This window comes from Doryrhamphus excisus, linkage group LG1 (assembly GCF_037039965.1).
Source record: "Doryrhamphus excisus strain RoL-2023G ecotype Guam linkage group LG1, RoL_Dexc_Guam_v1.1, whole genome shotgun sequence".
Lineage (NCBI taxonomy): Eukaryota > Metazoa > Chordata > Actinopteri > Syngnathiformes > Syngnathidae > Doryrhamphus > Doryrhamphus excisus.
The window spans coordinates 15,893,458-15,906,819 of NC_136357.1; the positions used below are offsets into that span (position 1 = coordinate 15,893,458).

A 13,362-nucleotide genomic window follows, 5' to 3' on the forward strand; every position below is an offset into this window, starting at 1 on the left:
TCTGAATTCACTTTTATCAATAAGCAATAATTTATGAAAGAATTCAGGACACAGCAAGAGGATGAGCCTGCAGGTGGTCACCATGGCAACACTGTGTGGCATGCAGTCACATGACAAAGGTTGTCTCACCTGGCAGGACGCAGCAGGTCCACATCAGCAGCAGGAGGCGGGACGCGGCCATGAGTGTGTCCACAGAGACACAGCACACAACTCTGACAGATGAGTGCTCTCTCATTGTTTTTATTCAGAAAGGGCGGGGCTTAGTCCACGCATGCACATACACGACAAATCCAAATATCACGCTGAAGCTCAAAAAAGGAAACGCCTCCAATTTACAGGTGTTGAAGACCATATGTGAAGGTGTCAGAGACCTGCAGCCAGGTGACCAGTGCTTAATGAGAAGCACATGCTGCATCCTCTTAAAGAGACAGTAAGCAACAACACCTCCTTCAATGCTTACCTTCAGAAAACCCTGCGATGCACTCTGCTGGACCAACCAGAAGAAGCACTTCCTGTTTGACTGTAAAAAAACAGGAAGTTGGTTGTTATTGTTCACTTTAACAGAAACAATTATGGATCCTTCATGGTGTAGCTAGTCCAAGTTTAAATTATGTACATAAGTGCAATGCTCCCTGTGGGTCAGAGCATGCAACAACACAGTCATATTTTTCATGCAACTTTACAAAAGAATGTTAAACAGACTTACACAAACTTCAAGCAACCACTTTTCTTTAAAAAGAATGTTACTCTTGGAAATGAACGTCTAATGAAAACACACAGCGTGTCTATCACACACACACACACACAGAGTGCTTCTGTTGGAAATAACAAGTGGAAAGAGCGAGTCACTGTTAACACAAAGCAGACTCAGAGTCCTCCTGAGGGTGTCAGTGAACGCAGCATGTCACCAGACGTTCACACAGGTGTCCTCCCACCTGCTCTAACATCTTTAAGAGACTGTTTTTGTTTTTTTTGTGCAAGAAATGTCTGTATATTGTTAATGGGTACCTGTTATGCTTTTTCCATCTATAAATGCTGTTAGAATGTTGTATTATTGTTATAAAAAGATACCAAAGTTTCAGATCATGAGGTTTGCACCTTTGGAAGTAAGCCCTGAAAGAAGTCTGGGATGGTTGTGAACTCTCGGTTTCAGAGAGTTTTTTTTCTAGCACTGGCTGACTGTGACTTCACAGTGAGCCTTGTGAAAAGTCACAGACTTCCTGATGTGTGCCCAACCCCCTGCTGCACTGTTTTGTTGAAGATTTCACTGTGTTAGTGTGAAGCAATGACTTCCAGGTTTGTTCATGTTTGAGGGAAAGCTAACTTGCCTAAAGAGGCAAGCATCAAACAGAAGTGGTTGGAGTTTCAGATTCCAGGTGATGGGGAAAATATGGGACTGTTTTGTGAGCATGAGCGAAGCTGGACTATACAACACTAGACCAATCTGCCAAACTGTTTGAGGTCCGATGCCTTTCCAACGTTATTTGGTCCTGTTGAAGAGTCAGAAGTGCAAGCTGTCAGTAACAACATCAGTATCCTAACTGTGTGTCGGTGTATCATTATAGAGTGTGTATACAGGGAGCGTCTTACCTGCATGCATGCAAATTACAAGCTCACCAATGTCTGGGGTTGTTAATAGCCTTTTTCACCCAATTCAGTGGATCTTCCCAAGTTTTTTTAAACAGGGATAAAAAAAAAATACATGTAAAGATTGTCTGCACTATGTTACCTGAGTTAATACACAGAAAGTCAGTGGTCTCCAGCCAGTAGCTCATGAGCTACCAGCAGTTATTAACCACTTTCAAGTAGCTCGTCAAAGACTATTTATTATCAACTCCGATACTGAAAAAATTAGAAAGTGGGGTTCGGCTGTAGTTTGGAAGTCCTTGGGGGTGCTTGGGAGTGCGACCAATCACAGCGGAGTAGGTGTCATAAATTAAAACAGACTTTTTGGAAATCCAAGAAAATACAGCTGGAATAGGTGCAGACTCTGGAAGCTTTCTGTGCGGGTTATCGTGCGGAGTTGCTCTATAGGAGTCCACAACTCAATACACAATAGCCGAAAATTAGCATAGTTGGTCCCTTTTAAGCAGACAATGGCGCAAACTTCCAACTCTGTTTTGGGAGTTTGACATGAATGGCTTTCTTTCATACTTTTCACACTTCTCTGCTCTGTCCTTGAGGGTTCACATAACCCTGAGCTTTTGTTCCAGTCGGTGATGGGAGTCAAAGAGCAGGTACTGGTCTGTGTGTCCATTCTCTGCGCAACATTCAGAAGTTCATTTGCATCTCAAAGAGAAGAGCCATTCCTTGGAGAAAAATAGTCATATTTTAGATAGAGAGGACAGCTAGTTTAAAGGCGGTGTGAAAGAAGGCATATATGTCAAACTAAACAGAGGAGGAGGTTTGCACGATTACATACCATTTGTTTACAGCAGTGGTTTCCAAAGTGGGGTATGCATACCCCCAAGGGTACGTCAATTGCCATAGGCAGTAAGTGAATAAAGATGAAAAATTATTTTGTTGATGTGTCCATGTCCAAACAAGAGATTAAGCACCACTCAGCCATTGGGATTTCAAAATAAGAGGTGTTGCAGTTAAAAAGGAGCGCATGCTGCTTCTGGAATGTTCATTAAGTCAACTTAAAAATAAAAAAAAAATACCAGCTGCTCCGCCTTTGAAGGTCAGCGTTGCTTCTGGCGCTTGAGCGTTCCAGACAGCCATTGCTTAAGTGCTTCCAGGTGTTGACATCATTAATTCAGGGACTACTTCCACTGCATGGCAAAGGTCAGTTATGATGTTTTCTTTGGGCGCCCCCTAGTGACCAAACATTGGAACACTTACTGTGGGAAGAAATGTAATGTCACAGTTTAGCTTATTCAGACATGCTTAACAGAGTTAATATTTTATATTGGTGTTTTTATCTCCTGTACAGCGACCTTGGGTGTCCTGAAAGGCGCTTTTAAATAAAATGTATTATTATTATTATTATTATTATAGAACACAGAGTGTATGACAGATAATAATACCATATAAATAAGTCAGGAATAAATCATGAGACACCGGTTCTCAACATTCTTTCATGTCCCTTGAAAGCACCATCTTCCTGTACTGTTTCTTACCTACATTGTTTGACTCGCTGACCTAATTCACTCCATAATTTTACTGCACATATACAGTATGTGTATGTGCTAAAAGATTTTAGTGCTGTGTGGGCATAAGGGTCATAGGTCACATATGTATTATTCTTCTTCTGTAAATCCTGTATGTCATTGTTATGTCAAAAAGTGTAGAATAAAGTGAAATATTTCTAGTTGATTTAATTGGTGAAAAGAATAAATGAGCGTTGCATCATAAATGACTTGATGAGTCATTGTTTTCTTCTGAACTTGCAACCTTCAACTTCTTTGACTTCTGAAATCAGAAAAAACAATATAGGAATTGCGCTCATTAAGCAAAGTTTGGATGACGCAAGCACCTGTTAGGGCCCTGAGGGTAACGGGATATATTGTTCCGCCTTTGCTGCACCTTCACCCAGTCATCCATCCAGAGCTGCTGGCGGTACTCGGACTGACGAGCTATGATTCGCTGGTAGATGTTCAGATTCTGCTGACTGACCAACAGAAGCTCCGCCCGCCGCTTGTCAGCATTCAGACTGAAGACGCAACGTCAGTTTCCGCCAATCACAAATATAAGTCATCAGTCATCAAATAAAATGGTGTAACAAAACATACAGTCTGTGTTTGTGTGCACACTCTAACCTTCTGGGCTGGTACTGGTTTTTATGGTCCACCAGACCCCTAGAGTCTTCTATGCGAGCCAAGCTGGAAGCCAGTAGGCGGTTGTCTCGCTTGATGGTGGCCCGACGCTCATCCTGCAGCTGAGAACATACTAGTGTTTATCTTAGCTTTGTTATCTTAGCTTGACGTGTTTACAAGTTCTTGTTTACAAGAAATGGAGGACGAGTGTTTAGCGCGCAGGCCTCACAGCTAGGAGACCTGAGTTCAATTCCACCCTTGGCCATCTCTGTGTGGAGTTTGCATGTTCTCCCTGTGCATGCGTGGGTTTTCTCCGGGGACTCCGGTTTTCCCCCACATTCCAAAAACATGCCAGGTTAATTGGTGACTCTAAATTGTCCATAGGTATGAATGTGAGTGTGAATGGTTGTTTGTCTATATGTGCCCTGTGATTGGCTGGCGACCAGTCCAGGGTGTACCCCGCCTCTCGCCCGAAGACAGCTGGGATAGGCTGCAGCACCCCCCGTGGCCCTTGTGAGGATAAGCGGTAGAAAATGAATGAATGAATGAATGAATGAATGAATGAATGAATGAATGAATGAATGAATGAATGAATGAATGTTTACAAGAACTAAGCCACTTGTGTGATACCAGAATCCAATCAACCAACAGCCCACCGTCAACTACACTTCACACATACAGGGGAAGCTGTGCACACAAAAAGCTGGCTGTCCCTTAGTTCTGCTTTAACGTTAACAGGTCATTCATTCTCATTGTGACAGAACCATTTTTCTTCTTTTGGCTACTGCAGATACAAATAATCATCTGTAGTAGAATAAGGGTCTGTTGTCACCTGCAATTTTTTCAGGTTGCGTTGCATATGAGCGGGTGTGCTCATTCCCTTAGTGTTGACCACAGGGATGGCGGAACTAACCTGGACAGGTGGACACGTTAATGTTGACACTTTTTCAGCTGACATGATGCTACCATAACACACACAAACAGACACACGTACCCTAGTGCGGTGCAGCTGGTAATTGCGCTGGTGGTCCCAGGCATCATGCTGGTGGCATTTTTTGATAGGAGGCAGAGGCTGCTTGTTGCTGGGGTACATGTCTGCTCACTGTAACTTTAGTTTAGTTTGTATGTTGCCATGGAAACATCATTCCTAATTCATCATCCATTATCTGCTCTCTGGTACAATGCTGCCCCCTAATGGATTCAGCACGTCTATAATGAAGGTTATCAAATATTTGAAGTTATTCATCAATCTATTTTCTCTTGTGTTATTAAGGTGAGCAGGAGCCTTGTGTGTAGACTTGTGAGAACCGGGATGTAGCCAGTCACGGGGCACATAGTGAAACAACCATTCACATTCACACGTAGATAATTAAAAGTCTCCAATTAACCAAATATGTATGTTTTGGAGATGTGAGAGAAAGCCGGGGTACCTGGAGAAAATCCGACCAAATTCCAACCAGACCGAACTCCAGTTCCCATAAGATCCAGTGTTCCGTGTTTTTTCTCACTCCATTCCAGTGAGATGCCGATCTAGTACTCCGTGTTTTGCTAGCTTCGTACCAATCAGCCATTTAGCTCCTGTGCTGTTTGTCTCGTGCAGTCTGGCTAGCTTTAAATCGGAATAACGCTCTTTTGGGGGGACATCTGGACTATCACGACCACTAATGGGACACCCAGGATTAATCCCCTGCACCCCCCGGGTGGAGTATTGAACCGCAGGATGAGGCAGTGTGCCGCGGCGGTGCAGTCGAGCGCAGGACGGGGGGCCGTGTGATGGCTGCGGTCCAGTGAGCCGGGAGCACGTTGACTGTTACGACTGCTCGGTGCTTGCTCTTCGCACTTTTTTCTGTCTCGGTTCGGATTTATGGAGTGCACATGAACGGCGTGTGGATTGGGATTATGAACGGGGTAAGTGGACGTGCTCAGGCCGTGTCTCCTGGTGGGATTAAACGCGGGCCAGCTAGCTATCTGGGGCTTGCTAGCTCAGCGGGCTAGCTGCAGTCTTTGTCTGAAGACACCGGGGAGCTAAGCTATGCTTCCATCGTCGGACACGTCCTCGCCTGACCTGCAAGTTTAGTCTTTTAGTTGGCATTTTAGTGCGTGTACTTTCTTATCCAACACACTATTTAGCCTCAATTTGTTTACTGTATGTGTGTGTTTAGAACCGCAAATCCGCACTTGGGATGTTTTCAGGCTGTTGCATATAGCAAATAATGCCTGCGGTCCAAAGGCTGCACATCATGTGACTAAAGTACACAGTTTAAAGTGTGCACATTCATTAAACAACACAAGTGGTGCATTTTAATACAAACAAGCTTGCAAACATTCATTTTAAGTCTCTCGCACGACAAATACGGGCTGCATACTGGGTCACTGGGTATTGCATAAACCATCTAGACGAATACAGACAGTCTGACGCCACTTCTTCGAAAGCTATATTTCGTAAGGGTTATTAATTATTACTACTGCATTGCAGTGTCAATATATGTTCACAGCGCTAAACAGAACCGTCCGATAATGGATCTCCTTAGCCATGTAGCGGGCCACCGAGGGCCTCGGTCTGGTTGCATAAATAAAGCTCAATACGAGAACGATCTTCGATGCTGACCTCAGATTAGCCGTGTTATGTGTGTTTATAGAAGGCAGTGTCTCCCAAATTGACCTGTAAGGTTCTTTTTGTATGTAGATTCGCTTCACCTAAATGACAGCGAGACACAGGCCGACGGCTCGTCTATGCTAACAAGCTAGTAGCTAGCTACCGAGTTAGCTTAAATCGAGAATTAGCATCTGCGTTAGCTACGTATGCTAGCTGCGGGTAAATTCTCTTTAAAAGGCTGATTTCTTTTACACTTAGATGGTGAACACTTAAAATAGGTGGTGTTTTTAATAATTGCGCCTGTTCATTTGTGACCAAAAACACGAACACTTTCGAAATGTGGCCAGTGCAAGCTAGCGCGATACACTGTATTCAGTTCAGTTATTCTTAGATCTTAACATGACGTTTTAAATGTTTGTACACGAAACCAAATTATCTAATATGAGCTAGACTAAAACGGTTACTCACGTTTTTCTACGTTTGCAGGACTATCAAGTTTCTTGTCATCACGGTAGACCATGCTAAGTATGAAGAGTAATGCATGCTAACTGACTAACTGTTAACCTAACTAACATAACTAGCTAACTGTTGCCTGCACTCTAATGGCGGAGCCAATGACATAGTCTTCTTCACCTGTTCAAGCAGTTCCACCAACCGCTCCCTGGCAGCCCATGTGTTCTTGTTTTCACTGTGATATAATATGTCTATACACACAGGTTCTGCCCTGGGTCATCCTGCAATCCTCATCATCTTCTGGTGTGACGTCTTTGGTCATGTATTAGCACCACTCATTTTTGACCATCTGGCTAGTCATCCTCTGGGAGCAGAATCAGGAGTCTGCATCTGATTGGCTCAGAGTAACATTCTTTCCACTCCAGGTCACAGGTCAATTGGGCCAAACGTTGAAAGGTGATTTGCTTTAAGAAAAAAAGTGTTTAAAAAGGAACGTTTGGCGTCAAACAAGAGGCTTTCTAGCGAGTTGCTGGCGGTGACAGCCACAAAAAAGCAGTTGAACAGCAATAGGTTTGATAAGGGAGTGATCAAACGCATTGGTGTCGATTTGGCGTAGCCTGTGTCGAGCTGTCAAACTGAAATATTCACGTTTTATACAATAGTGTTGATTCTTGTGGCAATGCGGACAAAGAATGGTCCTTGTCAGTTAAATACGGGTGTTGGCAACCCTATGTGACAAACCCACACGCCGGCATTTATCTTCATACGCCAATCGTGTCTCTTGAGGGAATCGTCCCAATACTAATCGGTGGCCGATCGATTAGAGCATCCCTATTGATAATACTGTTGGCTCATTTGTCTTCATGCATTTAAAAGGTGTGGGATGAAAACATTGGAATTTTCCCCCCAGAATTCACTGACGACATGTTTTGCCCCATGCACAGGAGGCCATGCGGGCAGCAGGGAGGCGGCGCCGGGTCCATCCCTGAGGAGGCGTCCTGCGGCTGGGAGGAGCGCCCCCGGCAGCGGCCCCCCACCCCCCTGCAGTGCTCCAGGGACGCCCCTACTAAGATGTCCCTCAGCGGCGGCCCTGCAGGCGGGAAAGGTGTGGACTCCAACGCGGTGGACACGTATGACAGCGGCGATGAGTGGGACATCGGTGTTGGCAATCTGATCATTGACCTGGACGCCGACTTGGAGAAAGACAAACTGGAGATGTCGAGTAGCAAGGAGGGTGGGGGCATGGCCGCCCCCCCTAGTGCCGTGGCCGCTTTGCCCGACAACATCAAGTTTGTTAGTCCCGTGAGTGGCGGGAAAGACAGCAAATCCAAATCCAAACGTACTAAGAACTCCAAAGAAGGTGTTAAGACAGCTGTGGTGGACACAGTCAAGAAGGAGGTTCCGGGTCGGTCCCCCGGCGACTCTCCTGCACAAAACCTCAACTCTACCCTGACTAAGGGAAGCGACAAGTCAGGCAAAGCCTCCCGTGTCCTTGCAGCTGTCAAGAAGGACAAGGACGGCGTGTCTGCAAAGAGCAAGAAGGACAAAATGGAGACAAACCCTGACAAGGAGCCAGGGACCCCGCTCCTGCCTCCAGGGGGCCTCCGTGCCAGCCCCTTTGAGGGCCTACAGAACTCTGAAATGGCTGAGCACATGGGTCACGTAGCGTTGGACTCTGCGGGGATTGGGCAGCCAGTCGCCATGACGACAGAGGAGGAGGAAGATGACGAGGAGGACGTCATGGACAACGGTGAATGCAGGAAGCTGAAGAAGATGCTATGTGCCGACAAGGTAAGACTACTCTTCTCTGGTTCTGTCACATTGAAGAACACCAAGTGAAGGCCATACGGGGGGCAAGGAAAGGAAGCTTAGACAGAACCCAGACTCTACATAGCTAAGATGTTTGGAATGAGGCCACCGTTTGTGTATAAAACTTAGTGGATGTCTGCATCTTCCTGGTTGACCTTTGACTTTGAGAGCTAAATGTTTGGACTCTCACCTGTCTCTTGCACCCCCCAGATGGATTCTCCCTCTTCCACTCCAGCTCCTCCCCCACTTCACCTCCTCGCTCCCGTGGCCCACAGCGACATCTCTTCTTCCTGCGAACAGATCATGGTGCGTACACGCTCTGTGGCGGTCAACACAGCGGACGCTGCACTGGCCACTGAGCCCGAATGCCTGGGACCCTGTGAGCCCGGAACTAGTGTCAATCTGGAGGGCATCGTGTGGCAGGAGACTGAGGATGGTGAGGATGCGCCTGATACTCATTTATACACCTATATGTCATGTCATGGTCAACCACTTCATGTGTCTTCATGTATCATCCGCAGGCATGCTGGTGGTCAACGTGACCTGGAGAAATAAGACATATGTTGGGACCCTGCTGGACTGCACCCGGCATGACTGGGCCCCACCAAGGTTTGTTCATGTGTTTGCTGACAGCTGTCGTCCAGATACAAACGCTTGTGCACGCAGCTTCCTGTCAACAGCGCTGCATCTTTTTCAGGTTCTGCGATTCTCCCACGAGTGATGTTGATATGCGAAGCGGGCGTGGTCGAGGGAAGCGCATGAGGCCTGGCGGCAATGCGCCTGTGAATGACAACAGCACGTCCTCTGACAACAAAGGCAGCAGCAAGACGCGTGGGGCCGCCGCCAGCAACAAAGGTCGTCGAGGCAGCCAGACAGCGGGTGGCGTGGAGGACGCCAAGGCCAGCCCCTCCTCTGCCAAGAGGAAGACCAAGCCTGCCTCTGACATGGAGCCCACCTCCAGCTCTGAGGACACCAAGGTGTCCAAGCGCATGAGAACCAACTCGACTGGCACTGCGGCTCCCCTCCATGGAGGTAAATCAGACCCCCCAGCTCCTCCCCCACTGGACCGGACCTGCCCCTCCCCAGTGCTCATCGACTGCCCTCACCCCAACTGTAACAAGAAATATAAACACATCAATGGTCTGAAGTACCATCAGGCGCGTGCTCACAACGAGCATGATGTCCGACTGGACCAGGATGCGGACAGCGAATACGGTGAAGAGCCTGCCCTCCATCCTGACTCCGCATCCTGCAACGGCGCTGCCATCTCCCCAGCTCGCTCCACTACGCCCAAAGGCAGAGGCTTCGATGCTCCCTCCCCTTCATCGGCGAAGCAGACATCAAAGAGTAAGAAGAAGGGGTGTGAGGCTGAGCCTGAGGGGGCAGATGGTGGCGAGGAGGCGGCGTGTTTGACCGACGAGGCGAGTAACGATTGCATGGACGACAGGAAAGCCAAGAAGATGGCGGCGGGCGCCAAAGTTGACAAAATGACTCCGAAGGGTGTGAAGCCCAATCGCCCTGTGGCGCCCACTGGCCCGAGCCCAGCCCCTTACAGCCTGCAGGCATCATCCCCTGCCATGGGCTCTGTTGTACAGTCTATCCCCAAGAGTCCCCAGATGAAAAACATCCAACCAAAACCTCCCTCACTAGCTGACCCCGCCTCAAGCCCCGCCCTCGCCAAGGACAAGAAGAAGAAGGATAAGAAGAAGAGGGAAGGCGGTAAGGAGTGTGACAGTCCAAAGGGGGCTGGGAAAGAGGCAAGGCCAGAGGACGTGTACGGCGAGGGCTCTGACGCCTTGCTCAACGGCTCCTCTGAAGCTCAGCAGAGCAGACTGGCGAGCATCAAGGCTGAGGCGGACAAAGTCTACAGTTTTACAGACAACGCGCCCAGCCCGTCCATCGGCGGGGCCAGCAGAGCGGAGGGTGCCCCCCCACACCACCTCAACCAAAACGGGGCTGACAGTGCCTCTGTCAAAACCGGCAGCCCCGCCTACTCGGACATTTCTGATGCCGGAGAGGACGGTGAAGGCAAGGTAGAAGGAGTCAAGGTCAAGTCGGAGCCCGACCAGGGGCCACGAGAGGGGGCCAAGAAGGCATTATTTCCACCTCAAGCGCCCAACAAGGAGTCTCCATATTACCACAACTATGACTCGTACTACTCCCCTGGCTACACTAACCCCAGCCCAGCTGCCGCCCCGCCTCACGTGGAGGGAAGGGTTAAAAAGGAGGAGGAGCCAGATGTAGTGGAGGAGAGTAAAGTGAAGGTGGAGCCCCAAGAGGAAAGGAAGGTGGATCCGGGAGCACAGCAGCCATCAGTTATCCAGCAGCGGTCTAACATGTACGCCCAGCCCCTCTACTACAACCAGTACTATGTCCCCCCTTACTCCTACTCCCCCGACCAGGCTTACCACGCTCACCTGCTGGCATCTAACCCTGCCTACCGCCAGCAGTACGAGGAGAGGCAGCGGCTGGCTGACAAGAAGGCAGAAGGGAAAGACGAATGGAAGCAGAAGGCTTCTGTCCCGCCCACCCTGACTCGAGCCCCCAGCCTCACTGACCTGGCCGCCAAAGGCAAAGCCAAGGACACTGGGCCAGAGCTGGCCAAGTCTGTCATCATGGTTAAGAGTGAGGAACCCAAGACTTCTACGGCTCAGCCCGAGGGGCTGAAGATGAAGCTGAGTGAAGCAGGGCATCATGGGAAGGACGAGGCCAAGGTAGGGGCAGAGTCCGCTCGGCCTTCAGGCGTGGAATCCGCTATGTGGTACAGACAGGTATGGCGCCATTGTTATTTCTGCTGATTGTGATGGCACCAGTGGACCCCGCTAACTGCCGCTCTTTTCTCTGTACAGGAGCCCGACTCACGCTTGTGGCCTTACGTGTACCCCAACAAATACTCTGAGGCCCCTAAGGCCCAGGAGGATGAGCGCTGGAAAGAAGAGAGGGAGCGCGAGAAGAAGGCCAAGGAGGAGCGTCTGCGTCCCAAAGAGGGGCCACATAAGGAGGAGGCCAAGGAGGGGGCGGAGGGACGGGCACAAGTGCCCCCAGAGGAGCAGCGGGCCGCTGGGAAGGAGATGCGGCCATCCCATGTGCAGTTTTCGGCCCCTCTGGCCCAGCACCAGGGCTACATGCCCTACATGCATGGACCTTATGCCTACGGCCAGGCTTATGAGCCTGGACACCCTGGGTACAGGGGGGTGCCCTCAGTTATGATGCAAAACTACCCTGGTAAGACCACCGTCTGTCCTGCTTGTCGCCATAACCACCTTCCTCGCCACATAAACGTCTCTGTCTGCCTTAGGCTACCTGCCTGCCGGGTACTCCTTCTCGGCGTATGGGGCAAAGGCAGCGGCAAGTGAGGAAGGTGAGAAAGCGTCCCGTTCCAGTCCCACAGTTAAGCCGGCAGGCGAGTCCAAGGCTCTAGACCTCCTGCAGCAGCACGCCAGCCAGTACAAGAGCAAATCGCCATCCGTCCCCGACAAAACACCGCACGAGCGTGACAGGGAAAGCGAGCGCCCACGCTCCTCGCCATCCCAGCGCATCCTGCCCTCCCATCACCTGGGATACCCGCTGCTGTCAGGACAGTACGACCTGCCCTACGCCTCAGGTGAGACATCCCGCTGGCTGCACTTCGTTTGTCGGCTAGCGCAGTCATGTGACCTGAACTCTTTTTTTTTTTTTTGTTTTTTCCCTAGGCCTGTCATCCTCCGCCATCGTCGCCAGTCAGCAGGCATCCGCCCCATCCATGTACCCTCCCGCACGGAGGTGAGAAAGGTAAGACGTCAATCGGTCACCGGCCACAACGACTGCATTGAAGATGCCGCATGTCAAAGGTCAGCTATTCTGTCGTCTGCAGGTGCACCTGATTAGCTGTCCCCGCAACCATCCTCCCGCCTGAAGTCATGTGACTGGATCACACGAGGAAGCGTTGACCCCACCCAGGTACCGCCATGCGCTGTTTGGCTCGGCCCTCCCTAATGGCTGCTTGAGGAGGACGTGCGGTCTACCTGACCCACTGGTGTTCATTCATTTGGGCTGCCAGTGTGGTACTGAGTGGGCGCGGGGATCAGACTGTTGTGGGGGAGGAAGAACAGGATGATCACTTCCTGTCTCAGAGCCACACCTAGTTTTAACAGCGCTGTTTTTTTTTGTTTTGTTTTTTTATCCTTTGACGACCTCTGACCTCCAGACTCGATCAATCTCTTGCCCCATCATCAGCGCAGCTCTGAGCGCCAAAACAAACACTTGGACAGGCGAAATCAGGCTCCTCCCACAGTGTGTAGCTGTACTGTAGTGTGCGTGTATGTGCGTGTGTGTGTGTGTGTAAATAGTGTACAGAGGAATTATTTTAAAGAGCCTGTTGGATGCAGTTGCTTTCCTACTCTTCTTTTTGTCTGTTGCCTCTGTTTTTCTACTCTTGTTGATCTCATTAAACATGTAGCTGGCCCAGTGGCGCCTCGGTTACTTCTCACACACACACACACACACACAACCACACACACACACACTGTAAATGAATGTTTTTAATTTTAATAAAAGATGATTATATTATGTGCTGTAAGACCAAGCGTGAGCCCTCAGTGGTATTTGCTATCATAATGCATTTTATTAAAATTTGATTTTCTCAGCCTACGTAGGGATTGTTTTTGTTGCCCAAAGTCAAAAGTCTTGCACAATTGGAGGTAATATATTTAATCCTAAATCACCTAAAATGTATAAAACAATATTTCCAACCTTTTAATTACATAT

At 49.0% G+C, this 13,362-nt stretch overlaps 2 protein-coding genes across 8 annotated transcripts; one reads left to right on the top strand and one right to left on the bottom strand.

Annotated features, from left to right (window-relative positions):
* Positions 1-460: 460 nt before the first annotated feature.
* LOC131131052 (sperm axonemal maintenance protein CFAP97D1) lies at positions 461-7,335 on the bottom strand. 5 transcript variants are annotated; one of them, XR_013627499.1, is made up of 8 exons: positions 6,823-7,335; positions 4,753-4,949; positions 4,591-4,671; positions 3,762-3,880; positions 3,479-3,655; positions 2,423-2,817; positions 2,155-2,309; positions 461-520 (listed from the first exon to the last, which is right to left on the bottom strand). XR_013627499.1 is itself a non-coding variant. In XM_078791314.1 (6 exons), exons 2-6 carry the CDS (start codon positions 4,849-4,851, stop codon positions 3,399-3,401), a joined length of 489 nt encoding a protein of 162 aa, XP_078647440.1. In that variant the 5' UTR covers positions 4,852-4,949; positions 6,823-7,335; the 3' UTR covers positions 3,002-3,398. The 5 variants fall into 5 exon arrangements, 2 of the variants coding, with proteins under 2 accessions (XP_078647440.1, XP_057931347.2); XR_013627498.1 differs by lacking the exon at positions 461-520 and having other exon boundaries at positions 1,895-2,309; positions 4,753-4,860; positions 6,988-7,335; XR_013627497.1 differs by lacking the exon at positions 461-520 and having other exon boundaries at positions 1,895-2,309.
* Positions 5,297-13,062, top strand: znf609a (zinc finger protein 609a). Of its 3 annotated transcripts, none has more exons than XM_078791278.1 (9): positions 5,297-5,666; positions 7,752-8,598; positions 8,827-9,052; positions 9,138-9,225; positions 9,314-11,387; positions 11,466-11,841; positions 11,915-12,220; positions 12,309-12,387; positions 12,452-13,062. In XM_078791278.1, the coding sequence occupies exons 2-8, from the start codon at positions 7,879-7,881 to the stop codon at positions 12,380-12,382; spliced, it is 3,864 nt and encodes a 1,287-aa protein (XP_078647404.1). In that variant the 5' UTR covers positions 5,297-5,666; positions 7,752-7,878; the 3' UTR covers positions 12,383-12,387; positions 12,452-13,062. The 3 variants fall into 3 exon arrangements, with proteins under 3 accessions (XP_078647404.1, XP_057931337.2, XP_057931338.2); XM_058075354.2 differs by having other exon boundaries at positions 12,470-13,062; XM_058075355.2 differs by lacking the exon at positions 5,297-5,666 and adding an exon at positions 6,686-7,263 and having other exon boundaries at positions 12,470-13,062.
* The last annotated feature ends 300 nt before the right edge of the window (positions 13,063-13,362 follow it).

What these genes read in the sequence shown, in the direction of transcription:
- znf609a (XM_078791278.1), top strand. Translation starts at nt 7,879, where the DNA reads ATGTCCCTCAGCGGCGGCCCTGCAGGCGGGAAAGGTGTGGACTCCAAC. An exon ending in AGATGCTATGTGCCGACAAG is followed by an intron (nt 8,599 to 8,826) that starts GTAAGACTACTC and finishes TGCACCCCCCAG; the next exon opens with ATGGATTCTCCCTCTTCCAC. An exon ending in TATGATGCAAAACTACCCTG is followed by an intron (nt 11,842 to 11,914) that starts GTAAGACCACCG and finishes TGTCTGCCTTAG; the next exon opens with GCTACCTGCCTGCCGGGTAC.
- LOC131131052 (XM_058075364.2), bottom strand. Translation starts at nt 4,851, where the DNA reads ATGTACCCCAGCAACAAGCAGCCTCTGCCTCCTATCAAAAAATGCCAC. An exon ending in ACCAGCTGCACCGCACTAGG is followed by an intron (nt 4,672 to 4,752) that starts GTACGTGTGTCT and finishes CCACCTGTCCAG; the next exon opens with GTTAGTTCCGCCATCCCTGT. An exon ending in AACCAGTACCAGCCCAGAAG is followed by an intron (nt 3,656 to 3,761) that starts GTTAGAGTGTGC and finishes TTGCGTCTTCAG; the next exon opens with TCTGAATGCTGACAAGCGGC.